Below are 27,345 nucleotides of genomic sequence, written 5' to 3'. Positions count from 1 at the left end.
ACAGGGGGAACCCATTCTTACCTACTGTATAGAGAGGTCATGAGATATGGTGATGGGCAGTTTATTCACAATGCTTTTTATATTCCTGTGGACAAACTGAGTCACTGCATTCTCATTCCTCATGAGAGTTCCTCAATGATACAGTGGTAACAGAAAATTTCAGCTGCTGGGGCCAGCCTTACTGCAACATTTTTGCATCTACCATCAATACGAAGGGAAGTAGCTATTTTGCCCTAATCCCCTCAGTAGGGTCAACCAGCAAGGGATGCTGTGATCCATACTTGTCCACCTGGTCTTTTTACGCCTAGCTGCCACTTCCACTGAGAACAATGTTCCTAAAAAAAACTTCCGCTTACAAGGGAAAGTTGATTCTCATTGCCTCATTCTGGTTCTAATAAATTTGATTCTCTTACCAATGTCCTCATCTTCGATGGCATCCATTGGTCCTGAATCCAGATTCCAGTTTCTTATTTCAACTCTCTGATAAAGCCCCACCTGGACATCAGGTCTCTCAAACTAACTGCATGGTTTATCTAGTTCTTATGATGGCCCAGGACTCTTCACTACCTTCTAGAATTGCCTCGCATAAACCTTCCATTAGAAAAATCTGCACGGGCAGATGGAAAAAGGTCTTTATTTGGGCAGTGGATAACAGACTTGATCCTTTTTCTGCCCATTCTTCCATTCTGTACTCGTCAGCAGGTCTTTTTCACTCTGGTGCCAGCTATTCTACCATTAAGGTTCCGTTTCCAGTTTTCACATGGGATTAAATGCCTAGCTAATAGCATCCATGAAAGTGTGTAAAGCTTTCCTAAAGAGCACTTTTCTGTTTATACTGGCTGTCAAAGATCCAACTCCTCCTTGGGACATTGCTTTGATGTTCCACGCTTTCATGCATCCTCCCTGTGAACTTCCTTCTACTGTCAAATTGAAGTTTTTAGTTGAATTTCTAAACTACAGGCCTTGTCCTGCAAGCACCCTTAAATTATTCCACAGGGTCAGTGTTACTCTCATACCCTATTGTACTTTTGTACATAAAGTAGCCACAGAGTCAGATTTGAATCAAGTTATACATTTGCCTATTTTTTCCTAATTATTGTAACAAAGGGGATTACAGTTTACATACTTTATATGTGCATGATCAGCTGAGATTTTATCTGCACTACACAATTTTTTTTTGTAATGATGACCAGTTATTTGTAGCTTTTCCTAAGACTAAATTGGGGTCCAAATTTGTTAACGTTTCCTTGTCTAGATGGCTCTTAGATTGCATTTCCTTTGTTTATAATTCAAAGGAATTACCCATCTCAACTAAACCAAGAGCACAGTCCACTAGATCTGATTCAATGCCCCTTCCACTGCCTTTTCAAAAATTCATCATTGGTCGATGTCTGTGCTGTAGCAGCTTGGGCAAACATGCATATCTTTGTCCAGCAATACAAACTGGATCTCATTTTCAGGTTCAGTGCAACCTTTGGTTTCACCATACTCAAAGGTATCCTGTCTTGATGTTCTCTGGAGATCTTAGTAACTGGGGATTCTGTCCCAACTGACAGTATGGAAGGATGGGACAATATAGGATATGAAAGGTATGTACTTACCATAACAGTAGATCTTTGTTGTTCCTCTGTGTCCATCTCAACATCCCTCCCTCCTTTCTCACTTCCAATTTGTCATAATAACCATTGTTATTTTGGGAGGATCACAGTGGACCACACCTGAAGCCTTCATGCTGCATATCTATTGCTCACTAATCATTCCTTTCATGGGGCTCCCTTTTCAGGGGCATTCTTGCCTGTTTTTAGAGCAAACTCAGTCTGAAAGGATGTTGCCATGCAGTACATTATGAGAGAGATGAGACTGAGCTTTGGGGAAGCTCTGAAAGTACTGCTGACTTGGGTCTGCCTGAAGGCAGATAAACCAAGTTATCATTTTTTCACTTACCCGGTGATTGGGGGGGGGTTGCTTCTGATGCCATACACCCGGGCGTCCAGGCACGACCTACACTGGGGACATTGTCAGGTGGGGAATTTGACTGGGATGGTACACCAGTCAGAGTAATGCAGGTGTCCTAAGGTAATCTCAGGGAGGACAGAAACCTACTGTGGAGCAGAAGGACAAAAGCTCGCTTGATTTTGATTTTCAGTATGAATACAGACCGTGAAAACGGGGTCTCATGATCCTTCTGGATTTTTGTGTTTTAAACAGGAGGTGTCAGAAAAGTTGCCACAGGGATAACTGGCTTGTGGCAGCCAAGCGTTCATAGCGATGTCACTTTTTGATCCTTCGACGTCAGCTCTTCCTAGCATTGTGAAGCAGAATTCACCAAGGTTTGGATTGCCCACTCACTAATAGGGAATGTGAGCTGGGATTAGACCATCGGGAGACAGGTTAGTTTTACCCTACTGATGGTGTTGTTGCATTAGTAATCCTGCCCAGCATGAGAGGAACCACAGGTTCAGACATTTGGTGTATGTGCTTGGCTGAGAAGCCAGTGGTGCGATGCTACCATCTGTGGATTATAACGGAACACCTCTAAGTCAGAATCCCACCTAAACATAATGATACTGCAGTGCCGCAGATCACTGGTTAGCCAGGGATAGCTGGCCACAAGGTTGGTGAGAAGAGCCGCTCGTTACTGGGTTGGAGCATGGATGAAGTGGCCACCTCTCTCCAGCAATGCACTGCCTGTTTGTGGGGAACTGGGTTCTATATCATTCGTAGATGACCTAATTCTGGTTCAGGGTTTCGTACATAGCAGAGCAGCAAATATCTGTGGTGTATTGAAATTCAGCCCTCGAGCCAAGCTTTTGTTCATCCGTCTCATCTTGAAACATGGACCAAGGAGTCTAACAGGTGCACTAGTCCGAGGGTGGGCAGGAGACCCCACTGTGCAATGAAAGTGAGAGCTAGAGCATGCCGGCTGAGGCGGGAAAGCCCTGTCCAGTGTGGATGGCACACCACCAGCCCGTCTCACCTGCCCCCTCGGGGAGATTGAGCGTGAGCATACCTGATGGGACCCGAAAGATGGTGAAGCCAGAGGAAACTCTGGTGGAGGTCCATAGCTGTCATGAAATGCAAATCGGTCATCCAAACTGGGTACAGGGGCGAAAGACTAATTGTACTATCTAGTAGCTAGTTCCCTCCGAAGTTTCCCTCAGGATAGCTAGCGCTCGGCAGATGTAGTTTTATCTGGTAAAGTGAATGATTAGAGGTCTTGAGGCGGAAGCTATCTCAACCTTTAAATGGGTAAGAAGCCTGATTTGCTGACTTGGAGCCGGGCATGGAATGCGAGCGCCTAATGGGCCACTTTTGGTAAGCAGAACTGGTGCTGCGGGATGAACCAAATGCTGGGTTAAGGCACCCAATGCCGACGCTCATCAGACCCCAGAAAAGGTGTTGGTTGATTAATGTAGGGGAACAACAAGGATCTAGTTTTATGGTGAGTTTATAGCATTAATTTTTTTCTCCTTTGCTCCAAGGAGGAAATGGCTTGCTGTTGGTAAGCAAACCATTTCTAACAGGACTGCTTACTTTTTTATGTTTTGCTATCAGGCAGTGAACCACCTCTTGGAAATGCTGCAGGAATGTAGCTTTTTGCAACATTTGCATAAAAAATGCATCCTTTGGAGAAATGTGTAGCGTGGCTTCTTAGCTGTTGTTTTGCAACTTCATAAAGTATTTTTGTTTTCTTTGCCATGATTCCTGTAGTTAGGACTCCTTTGACACCTTAGTGCTTCAGGATTTGGCCTTCATAACCCTTATGTTTAGTTCTTCATTCATCTCAGTGTATGGGAAGTTTTAGTGGTCAGTGCTTGTGGTTCTTCCCATAAATTGCTTATTGCAGAAGGCCCCTGAAATAAAATAATGCAGTAGGCCTCTGAAATAAAATAATCATGAAGTACTTAATGATAGCTGAGCTCCGCAGAAGCCTTCATCACTGGTTATTTATTACCCACCCATTGTCCTCTTATGTCTGGTCAGCTGAAGATGGCGTCCCCATTAAGTTGAGCATGTAGATCATTTGTTATATTCTTACATGTTGCTATTATTTTTCTTCTGTCTACTGCCTTGCAAGTTGCAATTCATCGGTGGATGGAGAGAGAGAGTGGGGATTGAATTTAGTTGTGCAGGGGCTGTGAGTGGGCCTTCCTAGCTATTGTAATCATGTGGCAGCATATGCTGGCAGGAAGCTCATGGCTGCTGAATGCAAGGATAAGAGAAAAATTAAAAAAATGTGCAAAGTCATATATCTCAGAAGAGGAAATTCCAGCACATAACTGTTGCAGAAGGCCTCCTTTCAGATCATTTGATATGAGGACTGCTTGTATTTTACCTATAATGATTGTAGAAGCTTCACTTCAATTATTGAAGCTGAATTGGTAGTTCTTGTTTATTTATGCAGCCTTATGGCATTCTAATGGTTGTTTTCTGTTTTGTTTTGTGTAGTTGTCTGATGTAAGTGATGAGCTATGGAAGATCTACAGCAGAATGGACCCAGTTTCTTTTGAGAGTCTGGTAATGGAAGTAAGCATTTTTTAAACCTTATAAGAGTTACAGTAGATGGAACCACACAGGCAAAGGTTTGCTACAGTATGCCCTGTTTTTCTTGCATATTTTCCTTCTAAATACCTGTAAGACATAGAATAGAGTGTTTTGCAGAGGAATTGCATTTCTTTTATCAGTTTAGTTGGCAGGATACTTTTTCATAAGTTATGTAAGCAAGACTTCACATTTTTAGCTAGATGTGTTACAGACTCACATATGTTAACAGTGGTAGTTTAATTTTTCTCTTTTCTTTAAAGATGGCTTTAAATCACAACATCCTTCATGTTAGAGTGAATAGAATTCAGTCAGTTTTAGTGAAGTGTAAAAGGTGCCATGTCACGAGTCCAAATTATAGTAATCCCAAATGTCATTTGACTGAATTTCGCTTTAGTTTTGCATTTGTGAGTGGCTTTGTAAGCATTTGAAAATTGACTGTAGAAGAAAACGTAAAGGCAGCTTTCTTACAATGTGACTATTTCAGACACCAAGTATTATAATTAAATGATACACCACTTAACATTGTAATAATAATGTCTTTCTTCAAATCTCTTGTACTCAGTTTGTAACATGGAACTTGTCCTTGCTTACAGACATCTGAATATTACGTCAGATGTTTCAGCATTTATAAATGACAATGCCTGTAATGTCATTGCATCTTTGATTCTGGAATATAAAATATACAGTGTTTCCATGTGCCCAATGTAGTATGCTACGAAAAACAGTTCACTTTTGTATGTTTTTACAGTTCTAGCAGTCTGAATTCATATTCATTTCTTTTGGTATTTGTTACTCATTTTGAGTGCAAGTATTGGTAATAATTTTTAACACTCATCAAGAGCCTTTCACACTACCAGAATATTGTTTTCTTGCTGACAGATACTACTGCACAATACCCACTTGAAGCGTACTTTTTGTCTGGGCCAGCAGCACATTTGGTACTGTCTGTTGTGTAGAAAATTTAATCGCACAGCTTCAAGAGACTTAAAAACTTCTGCTGGAGTCTCCTGTGATTACACTGCAGTTGACCAGTATGCAAAAAGAAAATGTTAACTTCCCTTCTACCATTCACCAGATCAGAGAAAAAGGTGGGAGTGTAGGATATTAAGACTGTCTTGAGTGGTAGCAGTATGCAGGTAAGTCTTCTTCTCGTCATGAATAGACTTAATGAGCAGAAGACTTCATCCGGACTTAAAGAACATAGTAGTCACCTTAGTAGTTAATATTTCTCCATTTATATTTTCAAGCATTTTTGTATTGGACTTGGCAGGAATCGGTCAGCCAGCTCAGAATCATTTAGTAATAATTTAAGGTTTCCCTTCAGTACTGGCTTCTAGCCATATCCACGATTAGTCTCCGTGGTCCAAGGGACCCTGTATGCATTCCAGTCAGTAGGGAGGAAGTTTCTAGCATTTTTAAGTTTGACTAAAGAGAAACGGATCAGTCACATTCCTGCATGATTCTGTTCTGAAATATTTTGTTGGCTGTATTTAATTTTTTTCTGTAGCAGCTGATAGGTCTTCTGACACAGTACAATTATACTTATATACTTATATGAATGTTGGAGTAAATATTTATTTTAACATTGTAGCAAAAACTCAGGACACAGGGTTTCAGATTGTTTTATTTTGAAACAGAGTTATATTGCTAATTTCTATGTATAACTTGGTGGGGGATTTCCATGTATAACTTGGTGGGGAGGTTTGTGTGTATTTATTTTTAGTTTGAAACTCAGTTGGCTGTCTTTATTTAGACTAGTTATTTGTCTCTGTATTTTCGGTTGTATGCAATTCTGGATAGGGTGTATGGAATGATAACTCAGTGACAGGTATGCATACACAAAAGGTCAGGCATTGTTTGTCTGTTAACTCTGGTTGGGAGTTATGCTTATTTTGGTAGGACCTTGTTGTTGTTATTTCTCCCTGGGATGACTGCATCTCAAGTGCAGAGTTCCTTAGAAAAATGGATGACATCACATTTCAAGGTTGTTGAACTAGATGTTGGGTAATGTTGAAAGATAATTAATTTATATGCCTGCTATTAGAGTTGACTTCATTAAATTATACTTTAATCAATTAGACCATATTAAGAGATGGGTCATCAGTGAAGGCCAGGAAAGGTGTGTTATGGTTTAGCACCATAGACGAATGCTATTATCATAGTAAAGAATATTTTACAAGGTGCTTTTATTATTATTTACAGTGGGGGTGCAACAATCACATTATGTTTGTTTTTTAGATTTTAGTTAACATTATGTAAGGCTACGTGCACAAGTATAGCATGATAAATTGATGCTTTTATACCTGAAATAAAGGTGATTTAACTCCTTTATAGATCAGCCTTTTCAGGATTGTCCCCAGAATACTGTGTTTTGGGCTATTTTTTTTTGGTGTGTGTGTGTGTGTGTGTGTGTGTGTGTGTGTGTGTGTGTGTGTGTGTGTGTGTGTGTGTGTGTGTGTATAAAAGCATATGTCATCCATAATGTTTCGTTGTTTTTTATATGAAACTTTTAGGGAATGTTGCTGATATAATTCTGTATGAAACACCCTTAGACTGAGACTTCCTAACAGGGCATTGAATATGTGAAGATTGTTTGAGCAAAGCTCCTTTCCTTCCAAGATAAAAACTGAAATTTTAAAACTGAAAGACTGAAATTGTCAGTATATATTAATCTCTGGGGTTGTGTTGCTGTCATAGTTTAGTAGTTCTGCTTAGATAACTTAAAAAAAAAACATGAAGGATGTTAATTCCATCACTTTGGAGTTGCCATGAAGTTAGGCTGAATCTTGAGCGAGAAAGGACCATCTTGAAACCACCACTGACAATTTGCTGACTAAAGGGGCAAATAAAGAGAGATTTGTGAAACTATGATGAAACTGAACAAGATTTATGCTAATTTATTGGACTGTGTTAGAAGATGTAATACAAGAATGGAAGAAGTGGAAGCAGCCTTGAGTTTTCATTCTGACCATTTGGTAGATTTGAAATGGAGCACGAGGGAGATGAAATGCAGAATAACCACCTTGGAAGCAATATTAGAACTTTTATAGACTAAATTAGTGGATATTACAACTTCATTTATATTTTTAAAAAGGCTGAGGGGTTGAATTGTGTGGAGTTCATGAAATATATTTTGGTAGAATTAACTGGTCTACTGAGAGAGACCCAGTAATGTTTTTCCGCACAGCAGTCCTGGGAAGATTTTCTAGACCCCTCGCAGTTTGCTGTCATGCCTGTGAATATAAAAATATAGTTTGTCAAAATTGTAGGCTCATAGAAAACAAGTAAAGGTGACAGAAACAAAAGTGAGGTGTGACCATGGTTATTCACCTGAAACAAGACAGAAGAGAGCAACGTTTTGTAATCCAGTGAAGCTGTGCAGAAGAGGGAATGTTAAATTCAAGTAGTTGTAGCTAGCTTGTTTCAGAGTGAGCCATGCTGGTGAAGTAGTCCCATTTTATGTTTTTGAAAATACAGAGGCTAAACTCAATCTACAGTTTCATGAAGGAGGTGAGGGCTTGTTGCAAATTGCAAGTAATGCATAGGAAAACTCTCCAGCCACTTGAGGGCAACTGATAAGGAAGGAAACATATTCCCTGCCGGTAAGAGAAGAAGGTTAGAGTAGCATATTTTTGTGTAGCTATGAGTACATGAGATAAATGTGAAATGCAGTGATTGACAGATGTAACAAAGAAGACTAATGGGTTGGAAGTATTATGTTATTTCATGTTGAGGGGAAAGAATTTTGACCATACTGCAAGTATTCATTTTGGGCTTTAGCATTTCTCACATTAGTGAGATAATTTGAATGTTAGATACAGATATGATAGTAATCTGAAATGAGAAGGGGGAGGTGGGCAGTGGATAGATTAATAAATAATTAATTGGAGGAATAGAACAGGCTTCTCCTCTTTACAACTAAGGCGGCTGTATGTGTTCATCCAGAATACTAGGCAAGTAGATTGAAGCTGATACATACAAAGGATTATGAACTGCAGTAATAGATTTACTTAGTAGCTGGCACTGTATGCAGATGACTTGCTTCTTTGTCTGATAGATCTTATAATGGATATGAAAATGATATTTCTGGAACTTTGTTGATGATAAATTGCAGAGGACTAATCCATAAAGATTAGTCATCTAGTGATCAGTTGTGTGAATAGTTCCCTTTCTTAAGTAGTTGTAGTCAGCTAATTTATTTAGGGCTGAAGTTAGCAGACACAAATTAATGGTCATTATGCTTAATACTAGGAGACATTTTAACTAAAGTAAAAGATCTGTGTGGGGAAAGAAAGAATGCTTGTCTAGCTATGATACAGAGAATTCATGCAGGCCAGTGATTTGTTCTACCACTTGTGTTGTCTGTTTCTCAGGTACTTCTCCCTCCCTCAGATGACTTTATTTAGTAAATTGCCAAAAAGTATGGCAAAGTTTATATGGATGAAACAAAAACCTGGGTGGCATGAACCATTATAATTTAACAACAGAAGCTGGAGGGTTTGGTACTCCTGGCATTAATATGTATTTGCAAGTCAGGAAGGCTTAAAGTGTTACAGTGAGTACTGGACTAAGACCACCACTCTAGATGGAAAACCATCCTAATACAGCAGTTGTGAAGGATTTGAGGAATTTATAATTTATTAAGGGATAGAAGGTGGGGCAGGAAACAAAGAGCTGAAAAGACGGGATGGAACCAATAAAGCTAATGAAATATGTAGTAAAAGAGACAAACATAATGAGTTGGTTGAATTATTTGGTTTCAGTAGAAATGCTGCAAGAATAGTATTTGCAAATAACAGAAATTTCCAGAAATATGAAGATTTGTAGGAGAATTAAGTGCTGAGATCACTTATCATCATCATCAACAATCCCCCCTTTCCCATTTTTCTACATGGGGGTCAGGGTGTTGTGTTAACTCTCGCCATCTCTCTAGTTAAACTGAAAGCTTTGAAATTGTACACAATAAAAAGAGATGAATGGCCAGAAAGAGTTGCTTGGTGGTTTAGAAAGTAGGCAAGAACTTCTGGGTAAAAAGGGAGTTGCAAGTAAACAATATAAAATGTTAGAAGAATGTGGCAAAGAGACAAGTAAGTTTAGAATTATTTGGGAGGAAGAGTTAAGTGCAACAATTACTTTTTCAGGTTGGGAAAGAGTTACCTTTGTACCCAGACATGTTATAAAAGCAAGGAGATTTAGATTTTTTTTTAGTTGGGAAGGTCTCGTTAACTATATTTATACTCCCATGAGATTCTAAGAATGTACAGATGTATCATTCCTGTTTGTTGGAGATTTGACACTAATTTAATGGGAGATTTCATCCATATCTTTTGGCAAAGTCCTAAATTATAACAGTTTAAGGGGGAATACAGAACTTGTGTTATTTTGCCTGGAAAAGTAGTAATTACACCACTCCTCTGGATCGTTATTTAAACATAGAAGGAATAGTGAAAGGGATGAGGGCTTTTTCTAGATTTATTTCTAGATGCAAAGAAAAAAGTTCACCAAAAAAGTTGAAAAGAAAGGAATCACTGACACAGGAAGACATAAAAAATCAAGCAAATTATGAAGGAGATAAAAGAAATATAACTTTTCTTATCCAGTGTGAAGATACGATGAGAAAACTTGTTGAAACGGATACCTAGGACATTAAAAATTGAAAGTACATTTGATTTAGAAATAAGCCTGAGTATTAATTAACAAGCATATACACTTTACACTAAGCCTACATGATGTAAGCATGTTAGTGAGATTTGCAACAGTGCTCATTGAATGTACAAGCAAGCCTACATATTTATTAGAATCTTTTTTATGGGTAGCAGGAGCATAGAGGCTTGAGCATAGAATGTAAAGAAAACTTGTTGCCTGTTTGCATGCCTAGTGGGCAAGCATGTTCGGACGGCATAATACAAAGCAAGGGCAAGTTTCATGAAAGAACTAAGATGCAGGTGAAGGTAAACAGGGAAACTGTACTCTGATATAATGGTATTAATGCAGAAACAAGAAGCAGGGGAAGGTAAATGGGGAAACTGCCTCATATATTGTGATCAGTTTGCAAATAGGAAGCAGGGGAAGGTAAACAGGGACACTCAGATATGTAGTGGGATTTGTGGACAAAGAGGCAGGGGAAGATAAATAGGGAAACTTTATTCAGATAATTTAAATGCCATTTCATAAAGAACATTTTTACCATAGATATTTTATATTGATTAATAAAAAGTAACCCTGATCACTGTATTGATTCACATACATATGAGGACAGAAGGACACAAAGCAATACTGTAACAAAGGCAGAGTGAATGTAATACGTGTTAATACAGTGCCGAATTGAGATAACAGCAAGGATTGTAGATAAATTGAGGCTTCACATATACTGCAGTTATTGCATATCATATGTGTATACAGAAATCTATCTGTGGTAACCAACAGTATTGCTGTAGTCTCCACTTCATCATGTATAAACAGGAATAAATGTACTCCCAGCTGTTGTCTCATGCACATTAGAAAGGGACATATCTTTGCCATTTGTTGTCACTTGTAACCATAGAAATGGGGTATTGTACCTTTAAACATGCATTAGCCACACATGGTGTGTATTACTGTAATTGCTAAACAGTAATATAATTACAGTAAAAAAAAATCAGTGTGTGGTTGTCATTGTATGTGTTCAGTGGCGCATTCAATAATTGTGTTATTTGCATGATTGTACTGAGAATGCCTTGCTACACATGTGGCAGGCATATTGAAGTACTCTGCCTTTAGAATGTATACTGTGGGACTGATCAAAAGTAATAAATTACATCCACACGGCCGATGTTGGAGCACACATGCAAGTTAAAAAATTTAAAGGCTGTCATTGCCATATGTGTATGAAGGAAATAATACTAGTGGATTTTAGGGCAGTGTATGCAACTGGGACAATGTAGAAATATTGAGAAGAATCACTGTCACCTGTGCAAGCATAATTATAATATTGTTAAGTGAGGTAAAAAGCATTTGTTAAGCAACCTGCATGTTGTGAGTGCTGTAAAGTTAGTGACTGTACATGCATGCTGTATATGTATATTTCAAAATACAGAAGGGCCTGACACATAACATAAATGTGTCACATTGACCAGGATATAAATAGATCAATGATCTAATATACATATTACCATTTGGTGAACTATAGCAGATATATCAATGTACATTTAAAATGAGTCACGCTAATGTTGTATATGTGAACATGTACATAAGTCAAGTTGTAAGTCAAGTGTAGTCAGCCCCCTGACAAAAGGGTTGTGTTTCTGAATGTCATGATGTATATCAGTTTGCATAGGCTGTAGATTTGTGTATATTACAAATGCATAGGTAGCCCACACTAGAAATGGGTAAAATAAAAGTTTGCATGTCGGCATTATTGTGTATTACTAAGTGACCTGTTGTAGATTTATTTGCACAATACAGCCAATGTACACTGGCCAGAGGTAAATGTTGTTATCCTTAGCCCTTGGGTAACCAACGTTATTGCACAGATGTTGGCAAAGCCAGCATTCCAGAGGCTAGTTCAAGTAAGTCTTGATAAAAAAACAACAGATATCTCATGGCATTTAATAGTTAAAGGATAAGCGGCACAGTGGTGCAGTGGATAACATTGTTGTTTACAGTAAAAGGTTCTCTAGTTCATTTCTCGGCTGGGGTGCCTTGCATGTCCTCCCTTTGTTTGCGTGGGTTTCCTCCAGGTGCTTTGGTTTCTTTCCATATTCCAAAAAACATGCAGTAGGTGGATCTGACACTGTAAACTGGCCATAGGTGTGTGTGTGTGTGTGTGTGTGTGTGTGTGTGTGTGTGTGTGTGTGTGTGTGTGTGTGTGTGTGTGTGCACCCGCTGGTGTGTGGCATGAAAGCACACCCACTGCAGGGCTAGCCAGCCTGCTGTGTGAACCTTGGCTATAGATGACTATCATTGTTGAAGTTACATCCCAACTCCATGTGAAAAAAAAATGGGAAAAAAGGAGTTGTGGATGGATGAATTCATTACTTAAAGCTTTCTTAGCTAAAAGTATTGCATTTACTACATCGTTGTACTGGACATGCTCAAAAGGAAGTATAGCAAACACTATCATAACATGAAGTAAACAACACAGGCATACAAGAAAGTCTCATAACACAGGCCCACTCATGTTCTGATGATTTTGCTGCATGCCATACAGTAAGAAATCTTATACAAGCCCTTATGTCTTATAAAGCTTCATAGTTTGAAAGATTCACAATAATACATACGTTTGTATGAAGACATTCAGTACAGAGCCATCATTATTTGTTAAACAAGTAATGTCTGTGAGAAATCACTAACATACTTAATATTTGCATTTTGCCTGATTCAAACACATGCCAGGAGTTTAGACAAACGGGTCTGATTGTGACAGAACAGATATTTGTCATGTTATTGTTTTGAGTGTCATGATTTCCGCATTTGTTGTCACTTGCAGTACATTGCTCATTATATGGATTGTACAGGTTATATTTACGCAACCCTTACACCTGGTGACTGTGCATGTATTTGAGGCAATTTGCTATTGTTGTCATGCAGTTTTATGTATTTGTGAGACATGATCGAGTAATAAAAATTCAGTACTTCAGCAATAGGCATATATGTGTCATAATTAATAAACTGTAGAACATGGGTGAAATGAAACCGCATTGATATGATCACCTTGTGGCGTATATTAACAATATTTTCCAAACGTGCCTATTGTAGTATGCTTGTTAACACATAAAGTCTTGATAGTACTTAATGTCCTGCAGTAATATTGTGAATGAATATGAAACACATGAGGGACCAAGCATGTTAATGCTGGTGGAAACCTGCACTATGATAGCAGTATGAAGCAAGGAAGTTTGTGGGCAACATTCTTCATAATACTACTTACAATTGCAACTTTACACGTGGTGTACATTCAGATTATATTAACAGACACCTCATAGTGCTTTCAACCTGTCCTTACATACTGCAGCAAAGTTAAGTACATTAGCGCAAAGGGCATCAGATTAATGCAGCCAAAGGGAAAAACTCATTCGATGTTGCCATCACTGCCATTTCCCATAAGTTACAGGTGCTACTTAACAGCAAGCATGACGGAAATGCTGTAAAGAAAGACTGATGAGACACAAGGTCTGAGAAGAGGGAGAGATATAGAGACAAGAAAAGAGACATAAAACGAGATTTCTTTATGGACAGTTCAGCACATGATTGTGGTGTGTTACTCTTAGGGTGCCATCATGCTGGTTCTTTTAAGCTAATATATACTATACCAAGGCAAAAGATAGTGATTTACAAAAGTAAAACATTTGGGACACTAAACTCTGCCCCTATAAAATTTCACTTATGCTAAGAAAATGTAATTTTTGACCTCTACAAATTGTGAAAATAAACTATATTGTATTACTCAGTGAGTTCAGTCATCAAATATTTGCCAGAAGTTCACATATGTTTGGCTGAACATACCACAAATTAAGATGCAGAAATGTGGACATCCTTTAATAATATGTACACTTTACAGGTACTGCTATGTACAGTAAACTGTTTAAATCTAGATCAAGAAGGAAAGGAGAGTGGAAACAAATGAGGGCATAAAGGGGAATAGTGGTGGGTTAGTATATGAAGCACATAGTTACACACATACTGTTAATATGGAAAAGCATTACATAATTGCATGATGTATTTCTGGATTCAAGCCTTTAACACTGTAAAATGCTAGTGTACAGTATGCTAGTGTACAGTTTAGTAGATTATCTCAGCTCACCACATAGGAAGTCATACTTAAGTAAGGTTAAATTACACATTGTAAGAGGCACTAACAACAGGTAGAAGAATTATGTAAGCTGTAGCCTTCATCACAGTTGTATCATTTGTAACATCCCTTACATTGTATGTGACATCCAGCAGCTTAATAGATGTGGACGAGCAACTGTATCATACTTTAGTACTTTTAGTGTGTTTTTCTACAGTACAGCAGACTTAAGCACATTTGTGCAAAACTAGCTTTGCTAATGTGATCTAAGACAAAAACTCGCAAAAACTCACAAAAATTTGTCATAAGATGTATTGCTGCTCGGTGCCAGACATCGCACAAATGTGGAGGACTCGTACTGACAAGGGGGAAGAGAAATAGGGATAATGAGCTCAACAAAATATGAAGACAACAGCTACGCATAAAATATATTTTAAAAACAGTCATTAAGAGTTTGATAAAGTGTTGGATTAGAACCCCTGACACGATGCTAGAAATGAGTTTATAAATCTGAGCATTATTTCACCGCCCCATAAAGGAACTCCTGCTTCATAAAGTTAAAATCCCACAATTGAAAGGATAGTGACAATTTATTGATGCAATGGAGGGTGTAGGCATTAGGCTTCATCTCAGTAATTCTAGTAGTAAAATCTCATAATATGGACATTATATCCATCAACCTAATAAATATGCAACAGTAGAAAGTGATGAGACAGAAAGGTGGTGGGGGGAGAGAGAGATAGAGAGAGACATACCAAGATTTTGGTTTATGGAACATTCAGTCCTAATGAAATCACGAAGAGCTATTAGAGAAAGCATGCATGCTTGATATAAGAGTTTAGGTATACCTACTCAAGATGATGTGGACTGATGGACTGAAAATGATCAGACTCACATTCAGACCTGATGCATACTTACCCTTGCCCTCTGAGGTGAGCCAGTCTGTCCTGATACATCTCACGCTTCTGTCCCATCTCTTCTCCAGCTGTACAGTAGAGAAAAAAAGGTATGCAAGCATTTGCTTTCATAAATTTCTCCAGCCATTGGCTCAGAAAGTCCTTGCACCTCTTTATGTCACTTAAATGTTGATGACATTGTTCCTCAGTGAGTGGAATGCCAGCTGCCTTTGCCAAGCTGTTCCAAGCCTCAGTCATATACTGAGACCTGGTATAATCACCCTGCAGGAGCCTATGCCTATAGCACTTGCTGGAACTGTGTCTTAATTGGCACCCAATTCAGATTGCGTATGTAAGTCTGCCCACAAAGATGGTCAGCCTTACCAGCTGCATTTAGGTTCATATGTGTGTACTAGGCTAATGGCCCTGGAGCCTTTACATGCCTAGCCCATAGGATTACCCTGGCATCATGCCACCCAACCTTAGTTCCTAGTGCCTCTGTTGAGTAGAGCCACTGGAGTGATCCCCGGGGAGAATTTTCTATTTCCCATCCACTCATCAAGATTTCTCTTGAAGAGGGCCAGTGAGGTGCTCTGCTTGACATGTATGGGAAGTCTATTCCATAGCATGGGCAGTCTCCGAGTTATGAACCTGTCCCTCCAGCATGTTCTGTTGATTGTGGTAATGTGGTTGAGGTCTCTGGAGCGTGTGGTGCAGAGGGATTGCGATTTCTTTAGATGTAGCATTTCTAACAGAGCTGGGTCAGACATGGCTTTGTAAGTCAAGCAGAGATTGCCTCTAAGTAGGCATTATGAGACGGAGAATAGTTGGGGTTTTTTGAGTCTGTCCATATATTTGCACAGCTGATGGCACAAAAATGGCTTGGCAGACACATATTGGCAATGATTACATCAAAAAAACAAAAACAAAATGAAGGTGTGAAATATGTAATTGAGATTTGGCCAAGTGGGATGCTCACCCTGTTTACACATGTTCCAGTGTTAAACACTGAAATGCTTTGACATTTGTTATAATCATTGCTGGTTGTAGGCAAAATGGTATGAATTGTGACATTAGCTGTTGGGACTTGCACACTAGTAAAATTGATTGGTACCACCTTGGAGTTGAACCCATGAGAAAAAGAAGGATAAAATGTTATCCTTTGATTATTTTCCTGTCAGTACCATAAGAAGACTTCCTTTTTCAAGTGTTAATTTGAGATCTACTTATTCACAAATGAATGCAGATGTTCTTAACATATGCCTGTATGTGTGTGACCTGAACAAAGATTAGTTGTGTAAAATCTTACAAAACCATAGATGTCCTTCTGTTTCATGTTGCAGTATTTCTCACATGTGGGATCCTCTGCCTCAAGTGACCCGAACATCTGGCCCATCTACCAAAGCTTAAGCCTGGTTGCTGTCGGATGTGTAGGACATCACACATGGGCCTGAACCGTGGGCCATAAATGTGATGTCTGCATGCACAGACCTCAGAACTGACTACCCAGTCGGACAGTAGTTAAGGATAAAGGAAGGATGCCATCCAGACAGGGAAAAGGTCCTCTTGGGGGATAGGAGGGAGGGAAGGAATACTGCAACATGGAAGAGAAGGACATCTATGTTTATGGTAAGATTTTACACAGCTAATCTATGTCTTTCTATCCTCAATGTTGCAGTATTCTCGCATGTGGGGAATACCACATCTCATGTAGAGAAAGGGGTGGAGGAAGAGGTAGCAGTCTCCAGGAATCCATGGAGGATGGCTCTTGCAAACCCTGCCCTGGCTCTAGAGATGTTATCCAATTTATAGTGCTTGGTGAAGGTGTGTACAGTAGACCATGTGGCTGCCTCTAGGATAGTGGCTGTATCCATTCCTTTGAGAAAATCCCCTGAAGAAGCCACTGCTGTAGTGGAACAGACTTTTACTGTGTGTGGTAGCTGTTTACCATGGAAGGAGTAACAGAAGGATATAGTTTTACAAATCCAGGAAGATGTAGTCTGTTTGGATACAGCTTTCCCCAGGGCCCTGGGATGCAATGATACAAAGAGTTGGTTGGACTTTCTAATGTCCTTGGTCTTATCCAGATAAAAACTCAGTTGCCTGTGAACATCTAGGGAATGGAGCACTCTCTCACGGTCATTCTGTGGTGAAGGGAAGAAGGTGGGTAACTGGATAGACTGGTTAAGGGACAATTTGTTGACTACTTTGGGCATGAAGGAGGGGTTAGTATGGAGAAACCCTGTCCCTGTGGAAGATAGGGTAGGGTGGAGTAACAATGAGTGCTTGCAGCTCACAGACTCTTCTAGCTGAAGTAAGGGCTTACTAGCAAGATAGTCTTCCAACTGCACATCTTCAAAGTAGCAGAAGCTCCAGGCTTAAAGGGGGCAGTGGTAAGTTTCTCTAGAACAAAGTTCAGGTCCCAAGGAAGAGGGATGTGTTTCCTTGGTGGTGTGGTGTGGTGTGATGTGGAAAACCCCTTTAAGAAAAAGCTTCACCTCCAGTCTTGATAATAGGGGTGGATCCACAGGTAAGCAGGCTGAAATGGCTGACAAATGGACTTTCCCTGAAGAGTATGAAAGTTCTGATTTTAGAAGCTCACAGAAATAGGCTAGAACTAGATGTACATCTGCCTGGAAGAGGTCTAGTTGTCTTAGAAGACACCAGCTGGAGAACGTTTTCCACTTTGATAAATAGGATCTCTTGGTAGTAGTTTTCCTGGCCTCCTGTAGGGCACATAGCTTGTCTTCTGAGTAGAGGTGTCTGAAAGGGTTCAGAAGTTTATCACCCACAGGGTAAGGCTGAGGGTTTTTAGATGAGGATGGATGAGAGATCCCTTCTGTTGTGTGAGAAGGTCCACCTTGTGAGGCAGCTTGTGGTGATTGCAGTTGGCAAGAGGTAGAAGAAGGGGGGAACCAATGCTGCCTTGGCCAATACGGGGTCACCAATAAGATTTTTGGTTTGTCCCACTAAATTTTCAGCAGAACCTTCTGGATGAGAGGGAAGTGGGGGAGACATATAGGAACAGCCCCTTCCATGAAATTGAAAAAGCATCCACTTTCCACACTAGTGGTAAGGGGAGCCTGGAGCAGAATAGCCTTTCTGTGGGAAGGTAAACAGATCTGTCTGTGTATTGCCCCATTGTTGGACAGTGTATAAGAAGACATCCTGTGTAACATTCATTCATGATTCAGAGACAAAGATCTGCTGAGGGCATCTGCCTGATGGTTGTCCTGTGATGGGATGTATACCACCTGCAATGTTACATTGTACTGAATGGCCAGTTCCCATGCTTCTGTTGCCAGCCTGCAAAGTAAATAGGATCTGATCTCCCACTGCTTGTTGATGTACCATATCACTGTGATGTTGTCTGTGAAGACTTGTAGAGGACCAGGTTGTATGAGTGGGAGGAAGGTCTTCAGGGCTAGGAAGAGAGCAGTCATTTATCTCACATTGATATGTTTTTTTCTGGAGGGAGGGATCCCATTGAACCTGTACCTTGAGTCCATTCATGGTGCCCCCCCATCCCGGATCGGAGGCATCTGTGTAAATGAATTGGACTGGCTTGGTGGGCTGTAGAGGAAGACCTGGAGTCAGTCCTATTTTTTGGATCCACCACCCCAACTCTTTTTTCAGGCAAGGCAAGAAGGGCACTTGAACATCCAGGGTATGATTGTGCTGGGACCAGACATTTTTCAGGTACCACTGGAACTTCCTCATGTGCAATCTGGCAAGGGGCAGCATTGGAAGAGTAGCTGCCATTCAGCCCAGAAGGTGCAGAAATTCCATGGCTGAGATGTGGGTGAGTAGGAGTAGGTCTTGTAAGAAGTTTGTTAGAGAAGTGACCTTGTCTTATGGGAGGAAGACCTTCATCAAGTCTGCCCTTATCCTGCAACCCAAGAAGATCTGGTCTTGGGGTGGGGTGAGGGAGGACTTCAGTATGTTCAGAGTAAACCCCAGACCTTGAAGGAGAGACATAATGAATTGCAGGTGTGCCTGAAGAGTGCTCACCTCTTGTTCTTGGATGAGTAGGTCATCTAGGTAAGGGTAGATCTGAATGCCTTTTGTTCTGCAGAAGGCTACTGCTGAGGCTAGCCACTTTGTGAAAACTCTTGGTGCTGTAGGCAAACTAAAAGACAAGGCAGTAAATTGATAGTGCGAGGATGGCACAGCAAAATGTAGAAATTTCCTGAAGTCTGGATGAGTGGAGATATGAAGATAAGCCTCCTTCAGGTCCAAAGTGGCCATGTAGGTGCCAGGTGTCAAAAGTGGAAGGAGGCTTTGTAGGGATAGCATGCAGAAGGAGGGTACATGCAGAAAAGGGTTTAACAGGGATAGATCCAGTATAGGCCTCCTTGGGCCCTCCATTTTTGGGACCAGGAAGAGCCTTGAGTAGAGCTCTTGTCTTGTCCAGTTGGCACCCTCTCTATGGTGCCCTGTGATAAGTCCTGGATGACCTGGGGTATCAGATGAATTTATTTATTTATTTATTTATTTGGAAGTAAGGGTATACCTTTTGGTAATGTTTTTTCCTGCCAGGTCAGAAAGTAACCTTTTTCCACTATTGATAATACCCTGCGGTCTGAAGAGATGTGTTGCCATAGGGGAAGATAGTGAGAGAGGCAGATGGGCAGGGGAAGATGGTGGAGGGGGTTTAGGCAGTCACGCATTGTTTGATCTGTCTGGAAAGGGCTGTATGGGGGTAGATTGGGAGGTAATAGTCCTGGGGGGGCAAGGATTTCTTAGCCCACTTTCCTTTGTTTTGAATAAGAAGTGGAAAGAGCAGGTGCCCTCCTAACAAAACTAGGTTTTGCAGGTTAGTTCCTGTAGAATTTTGGAACTGGGGATACCAGAAGATGCTTCAAGTCCTGCAGTTCTTTGCTTTTTTTTTCCTGCAAACTTTTGAGTAGTTCAGCAGATTGCTTGCCAAAGAGGAACTTGTCCAGGAGAGCATCCAGGATCTTGTTCTTGAAATCATCTGGGAGGGGTTGAAGTCTGAGCCAGGAGTACCTGCGTAATACAGAGGCATATGCTGCAGATCTGGCTGAGGCTTCAGCAGCAACTTAGCTGCATTTTATGGAATGCCTGACCACCTGTGCTGCTAAGGATAGTTTGGAGGCAACTTGGGGCATTGTAGGGGAATCGGGCATAGAAGAGAGCAATGTAAATGCCTGGGAAACTAGATCTAGATCATATTTTACCATGTGAGTCTGGTAGTTAATGGCCCTAAAGGCCAGGGTGGAGGAAGTGTAGATATGTTTTCCCCAGTCTATCCATCACCTTACTGCCCTTATCTGATGGCAGCAGGGAAGAGGAAGGAATCTGCCTGGATTGCTTATTTGGTGCCACTGCAATGACAGGGTCTGACATGGGTGGTTTGATGAGGTAATTGTGATCATCAGGGACTTTATAGAACCTATCTGACCTTTTTAGGGCCTGAGGTTGGGATTCTGGGGTCTTGGAGGCAGAGGCAAAGGCATCCAGGTAAACTAGAATCAAAGGAGGAATAGCATTGGGAGAGGGAGACTACATATGGAGAAGGTCAAAGTATCTTTTCTGTACCTCAGTCATTTGGGTAGAGTCCCACTGGAAGTATTCTCTCATTTTGGAGATAGTCTCCTCAAAGGTGATTTCCTCTGGTGGGGAGTCTCCTTCCAAGGAGTCTTAATCTGGAGAACAGTATTCCAGAGGGGAGGCCAGCTGAAATGTATAAGTGAGGGACTCATCAGAGGAAGAGGAAGAAGAGTCTTCCTCCTGAGTATGAGGAAGAGGGATGGAACTGGCAGAGGCAGGCCTGGGAGAAAGGGTGGGCTGAGCAGGGGTATGTGTGGCTGTGGACCTCAGGGCCATTAAGGCCTGAACAAGGGACTGGGAAAACACTGGGCCAGACAAATGCCTTTTTTTTGTTTGTTTTTTCTTAAGAGGAGGAGTCTTGGCAATAGATTGCGAGACTGAAGGCCTGTCAGGCAGCAGACCTGGGGCCGAGGTGCCCTGTTCAGAAATTGAAGACGGCTGTCTGTCCGGGTAAGCCCGGTTCCTCCCCAGGAGAGACTGACTTCGCAGAAACCTCCTTGGACGTGCCAACTGGAGATGCTAGGGCAGCTTCCGACATGGTACCTGCTGAAGTCGCCATTTTTTCCAGACGCCCTTCAGCCCCTAGCCGGTAGCTGGTGGGATGTCCAAGGTTGGAGGCACAGCAGCAGCAGGCCTTGAAACCTTGGCCTTCTTTTTAGGTGGCTCCACCTCGATGGCCGGCTCAGGAGCCATACCCAGGGCCAGGCGCTTTAGTTGTTGACTCTCAACAAACAATTTAGGAGCTGTCAGATGGCTGGGCAAGGTCTTAGGGACAAACAACCGACAGATATTACAGGTTGTATGGGCATGGACGGGCCTAAGCAGAATAAGCAGAGGTAGTGTGTATCTTTGTGTGGAATTTGCTGACCGCAGTTACATTTTCCCTTCCTAGATGACATTGGCTATCAAAAAGACAAACAGCAACCTAAGCTCTGTCAAAATAAAGAAGATTCCCCAACAGGGTACTTATCTTTAACGTCTTCCATAACGTGAAGCAGAACGAGCAAGCTGACATTCAACTGCAGCAGAGAAGTTCTGAGGTATGTGCCTGCGGACGTTACATTTATGGTCCACAGTTTTTGGCTCGCGTGTGATATTCCACGCACCAGACAGTAACCAAGCTTAAGCTTTGGTCGATGGGCCGGGCATTCGCAGCGCCTGAGGCGGAGGATCCTACATGTGAGATTACTGCAACAAGAGAATACAAGGACATCATATGATACTGCATTTCTGTGTTAAAGGGAGTATTTGTGGTTGGAAAAGCAGTTCAGATGCATGGAGTTGCATGTCCTGACTAATTCATGTGGTATGGTTCAGACATATACATCACAAGATATTGTCCTAAACATGTGACAGCAATTATAAGAGCACTATTGTGAACATCCTACCTATGCAAGTGGATTTTAAATTAACTGTCATCATTATCGTGTTTAACATACTTCACACGCACATTATATTGAACTTGTATAGCAAGCATTAATGATACATTTGTTGCTAAAATCATATTTGTGATACTCATTTGTATTTAGTGCTAAATTCCTAATCAAAAGTTTGTGGCAGATGTCAGTGTGACCCCCTCAGTAAAATTATCTGTAGACTGAATTCAAACCCTGTATTACCTGTCCTCTTTCTCTAAATTCACTTCAGTTGCACCTTGTGCCACAGAGGTAAGTAGTTGATAGGTGCATTTTCTTCACTCAGTACTGTCCAGAGTACTGATGACAACTTGACTATGCCAGGCACATTTGCACTACAAAAGCAGCCCAAGTGAAATTTTTCATTTTTGCCCTTAAATGTAAATCATTGTTGTGCACTGCCAAACAGTGTGTACATGCAAAAGGCAAATAAATAAGTAAACACAGATGTACATTTGTAATAAAAAGAAAAACAAGCTGGTAGTAATAATTTGAACACTGGCTTGTTGCATCAAAACTTACATTTGTATTACACATCATCAGAGATTCAGGTAAAGTCAATTATTCAGAAAGGGAATGCAAAGAAAATTATATCATTTCATTTGTGATACACCACATAAAAGTCGTAGTGACATGCTTTGAAAGGGAAATGCATTACTGTCATGATTAATAATCTGGCTATATAGATAAGTAATCTGTAATATATTCTACATATTTTCACATTTATCATGTTGATGAATTTAAATTCTCGTGGTTTAAAATCTGTCAGACTCTGTTTTGATATTGTGCATACCAAATGTTACAAAAAATTGCCAACAAAAGTCACAAGGATTATATGAAACATATTTTTCGTTTGTCACACAGACTTAGGGTGTTGTATTCATATCCTAAAATGTATGTCAATACTTCATCTGATAGTATGCAAAACTAGCCTTCCTAAAGATTTGAACCCCCCCCCCCCCAACACCTCTACTTTTGCTCCCTAATCAATGCATTTACAGCTTGTGCCACAGAGATATTTGGTTTACAGGTGCATTTTCTTCATTCAGTACTATTCAGAGTGGTACTAGCCTTCCACTGGCACCAGGCTGGTTTGCTGTACTAAAGGCAGCCAGAATAATTGTTTTTTTTATTTTTGCTTTAAGCAGTGAACTGTGATTGCCCACTGCCAAGTTGTGTGGAAATGCAATAGGGGAAATAAAAAAAAAATATACAAAGAAATTGTGCTTACAACTAAACTTGAAGGGTATATGTAGGTAGGAACAGAGAACTTAGAGCATTAACAGGACACATTCATCTTTTTCACATCTGGTTGTTACATCAAAAGTAGCATTTGTGTTGCACATCGTCAGACTTTCATGAAAGAGCAATTATTCAGAAAGGGGGCACACAGGAAAGTCAAGTAGCTCATTATTGACACAGTATATGCAATTGCTAATGACATAAATTTTTTAAATAAAATGTATTACTGTTGGGATGATTTATTGTGAGGTATTGAGAAGTACTCCAGCATATATATCACACATGTCCACATTCCTTATGTTTACTGCTTTTGTGTCATCACACTTCAAAAACTGGCATATATTACATTATCCATAGCACATGTTATTAATAACACGAAGAGTTACAATTCTTAGCATTTATCACACAAACTTTAGCTTGTGCATTTCATAAACAACATTGTGTATCAATATTTATTCTGAACCCACTCAGGAAAAATATCTGTAAACTGGATTTGACCCCTGCATTATCTGTCCTCTTTCTGTAAGTTCACTTCCACCATGAGCCAGATATAGGTGGCTAACAGGTGGTATTTTTTCATTCCAGAATGATGATAGAAGCACACCAGTGTCAGTCTCAGTTGCATTACTGATGACATTCCAAATTAAAATTGTGATTATTTTTACCTTAGAAAGTTAACTGGGTTCACAGACCACTGACAGTCAGTGGTGCACAATGCCAAATGTCATGCAGTGGATGAAGAGAAAAACATTAGAAACATAAAATATGATATAAAATGTACCTTTCAGATGTTTTTTCCACTTGTCTGTCTTGTAACATGAGCATGTCCTCATTAAACATCACTACCTTCACACAAAGTGCACTCTGGATTTGAACTATCAAACCATGCTGTTAACAACGTACATTTGAGATTTTCACTATTTCCACACACACAGACCTGTATTAAGAATCAGAAAAAAGATTACAGGATGGATTCAGGAATGCCTGTACTTAATGCTACTATTATGTTGTTGATAGCACACTGTTTGGTATTCGTTGACCAGCTGTGCATATCTTGCATGGCCTCAAAACAAGGTTAAACCGCACAAAATGCTAATGAAGGCTTAAGTAACTGAAGTACATGTTAATTAAGCAATCCAACTTGGGGACCTGTTCAGGAATGTATAAAGTGAGTGTGTGCACTCAGTGCTCCCTTTGTCCCTTAAATCCAAAACTCTTTGGAATACAGCCATGAGGGCACTTAAAAAACATGTTAGAGGTTGCTGCTGCCATCACTAACTTGTATGTGCAACAGGCTTTAATTCAAGGTGCTGCTGCAAGACCTCGACTGCAAAAAAGAAGGGATTTCAGACCCTGTCTGATATATGATGGACTGCATGATACAGAAGCTGTAGACCAGCACAGGGTGGACAGGGAAACAAAAGAGGAAATATGCAACCTCTTCCACCTTCACCTGATGCCCCGGGGAGCTCTTGGAGTACCAATCTTAGTGAAAACAAAGGTATGTGTAGCATTACAAATACTAGCTACATGGAGTTTTCACAGGCCCACAGTGGATATATTAAGTACATCACAGGACTCTGGTTCTAGAATCTTACATCTCTTTCTGAATGCAGTGCTTACAATATGTACCCCAGAGGAGTTAGCCACAACCGTGCAAACAACAGTTTTATGCCATAACACACTTCCCAGAGATTTTGGAGGCCACAGACTGCACACACACAGAAGTAAAAGCCCCACCTGGTGAACAGGGAAGGAGGTACATAAGCAGAAAGGATACCACTCCATTAACTCTCAGGTTGTCTGTAATGCCCAGGGGATCATCTGCATTGTAAGTGCAGGTAACCCTGGCAGTTTTCACGGCTCCCCCATATGGCACATTGTGACATGTACACAAGGTTTGCTAGGGAAGACTTTCCACAAGAACATCTACATCTGGTGGGGATGCAGGTTGTGCACTAGAACCTTTGCTCATGACACCCACGAGAAACCCACACAGCTCCCCTGAGCAAGGATACAGTGATACCCATGTTCATGCTAGGAATATAATTGAACATGTATTTGGTTTGCTGAAATCAGGTTTCCATTGCCTAGCCATATTAGGAGGGGACCTGCAGTGTGTTCCAACCTCCTCTGCAAAAGTACTCGCAGGGTTTGGTGGATTGCACAATAATATTTTTCAGGAAACCGCATCAACAAGGACAGCAAGGCTCTGGACCACAGTTCCCAGGACCACAGGTGTGGCCAGCAGCTTGAGCAGATATTGATAAGGAGTCTGAGGAAGAAGCAGCAGCTGCAGATGCTGGCAGAGTAGGTGTGCGCAGTATGCCATGGCTTTGGCTAAGTTGCAAAGGATAGCACACACAATTACCACCTAACTGAAAAACTAAAATCCTAAGCACAAATATTAAAATTAATGCATGGAAAGTCCTCAGTCTTTACTTAACCATGTAATGGTTGTGTCCTGTCAGAATCAGACAGATTCAACCCCCAAGGACACATCTTGTAGCTGTAGTATTATCCAAGTGATGAACATGTGAAAACAAATTCAGTGATTACTTTCTTATGCAAATACTTATTTGTCAATAAGTTGAAACATGTCTCAACTCTACAGTAATGGCAGCAGTAAGTCATAAGTAAATTATTCAATATACATCTATGATTGTGTCCAGTACTGTGCATCAAGCATTACATTTGGCCAGTAAACAAACCAGCAGTGAGCAGATCAGTTCCATCATTTGCAGAAGTTTTAAGAGCAAGTAACAACTCTTAACTAGTAAGACTGAATTAGCGTGGGAGGTTGGCATAATTGTTAAGGTGTTTACCTTACTGACTCAAAGTAAGAGTAATACAACCAATAAAATTACAGTGAAGTACATAATTAATATTTCACAACTTAACAGGAAAAAAATATTATAACAACAACCCAGAAGCTTAGCAAATTTATATAACGACCAAAGAAATGACCTGTGAAAAACAGCTCCACTTTCCAAGCGAGGCGCTAGAGAATTCTTGTTCTTACAAAATATAAAAGTGTTTGCTTGGAAAGTGGAGCTGTTTTTCACAGGAAAAAATATTGTTGAAATACTTTTTGCAGTATATGTGATGAAAGCAATAATCTGGCTAAACAAACATTAGCTATTCACTGTGGGCATCAGACATAGGCAACCCAACATCTCAAAGAAGTATGAAAAGGGCAGGACACAGTCGTCATTGCTTGCACAGAATGTGGGGGGGGGGGGTACAGGAGGGTGTGCCTGAAAAGAAACCAGTTTTTTAGAAAGTTTACAATTTTCAGGGCCAGTAACAAAAGACTAGTGTCAGTAAGTAGTAATTGTTTAGATAAAATGTATGTGTGGGGTGGTATGGGCAAGATTAACCTTAATGTGTGTGGGTCTGCATGAACACAGTCAAAGCATCTGTGCCAGCACTACGTCCTTGCATCTTGGATAGGTGTGAGCCATGCATGGTAGAATAGCCACTGCTAGTTCCATGGACCTGGCTAGAAGTTGGGGTGCTACCTGAATGTGAACAATGCCTACTGGAAAAGCTGTCATAAAGAGGATATCCAGGATCATGATGATGTGGTCTACAATGTCTGGATGTGGACACCTCAGCCACCAACAGAGCAGCAATAGTGCCACCATGGAAGCAACATCTTGCACAGTTGCATCAGCTAACCTGACTATATAGCACCTCTCAGATCTCATGGATGCTGACCCTCCCCAGGAGATGTTTCATTACAGACATGGCCTGATCCAGTGTGCCATTCATCCTGTCAAAGAAGTCACCAAATGGTTCAGAAAGTCTCACATGTCGGAATGCACAACATTTAGTACTCGGCCTATCTTTTCTGTGACACTGGTGGAATGTGCCTGTGCCTCTGTGATAGCTCTTCACATAT

General features: G+C 40.6%; 1 protein-coding gene across 1 annotated transcript in view; it reads left to right on the top strand.

The window, feature by feature from the left end:
* Positions 1-27,345, top strand: part of DNAAF9 (dynein axonemal assembly factor 9) — a 2,711,795-nt gene that overhangs the window by 470,146 nt on the left and 2,214,304 nt on the right. The window contains exon 7 of the mRNA XM_044064082.1: positions 4,450-4,527. Coding sequence (XP_043920017.1) covers positions 4,450-4,527 — 78 coding nt within the window. The remainder of the gene's footprint in view (positions 1-4,449; positions 4,528-27,345) is intronic.

The sequence above is a fragment of the Protopterus annectens genome, chromosome 2.part2, assembly GCF_019279795.1.
Source record: "Protopterus annectens isolate FY-2018-M chromosome 2.part2, PAN1.0, whole genome shotgun sequence".
NCBI lineage: Eukaryota > Metazoa > Chordata > Ceratodontiformes > Protopteridae > Protopterus > Protopterus annectens.
Note: the sequence above shows the minus strand (reverse complement) of the source record. Positions and strands in the feature narration are given on the sequence as shown.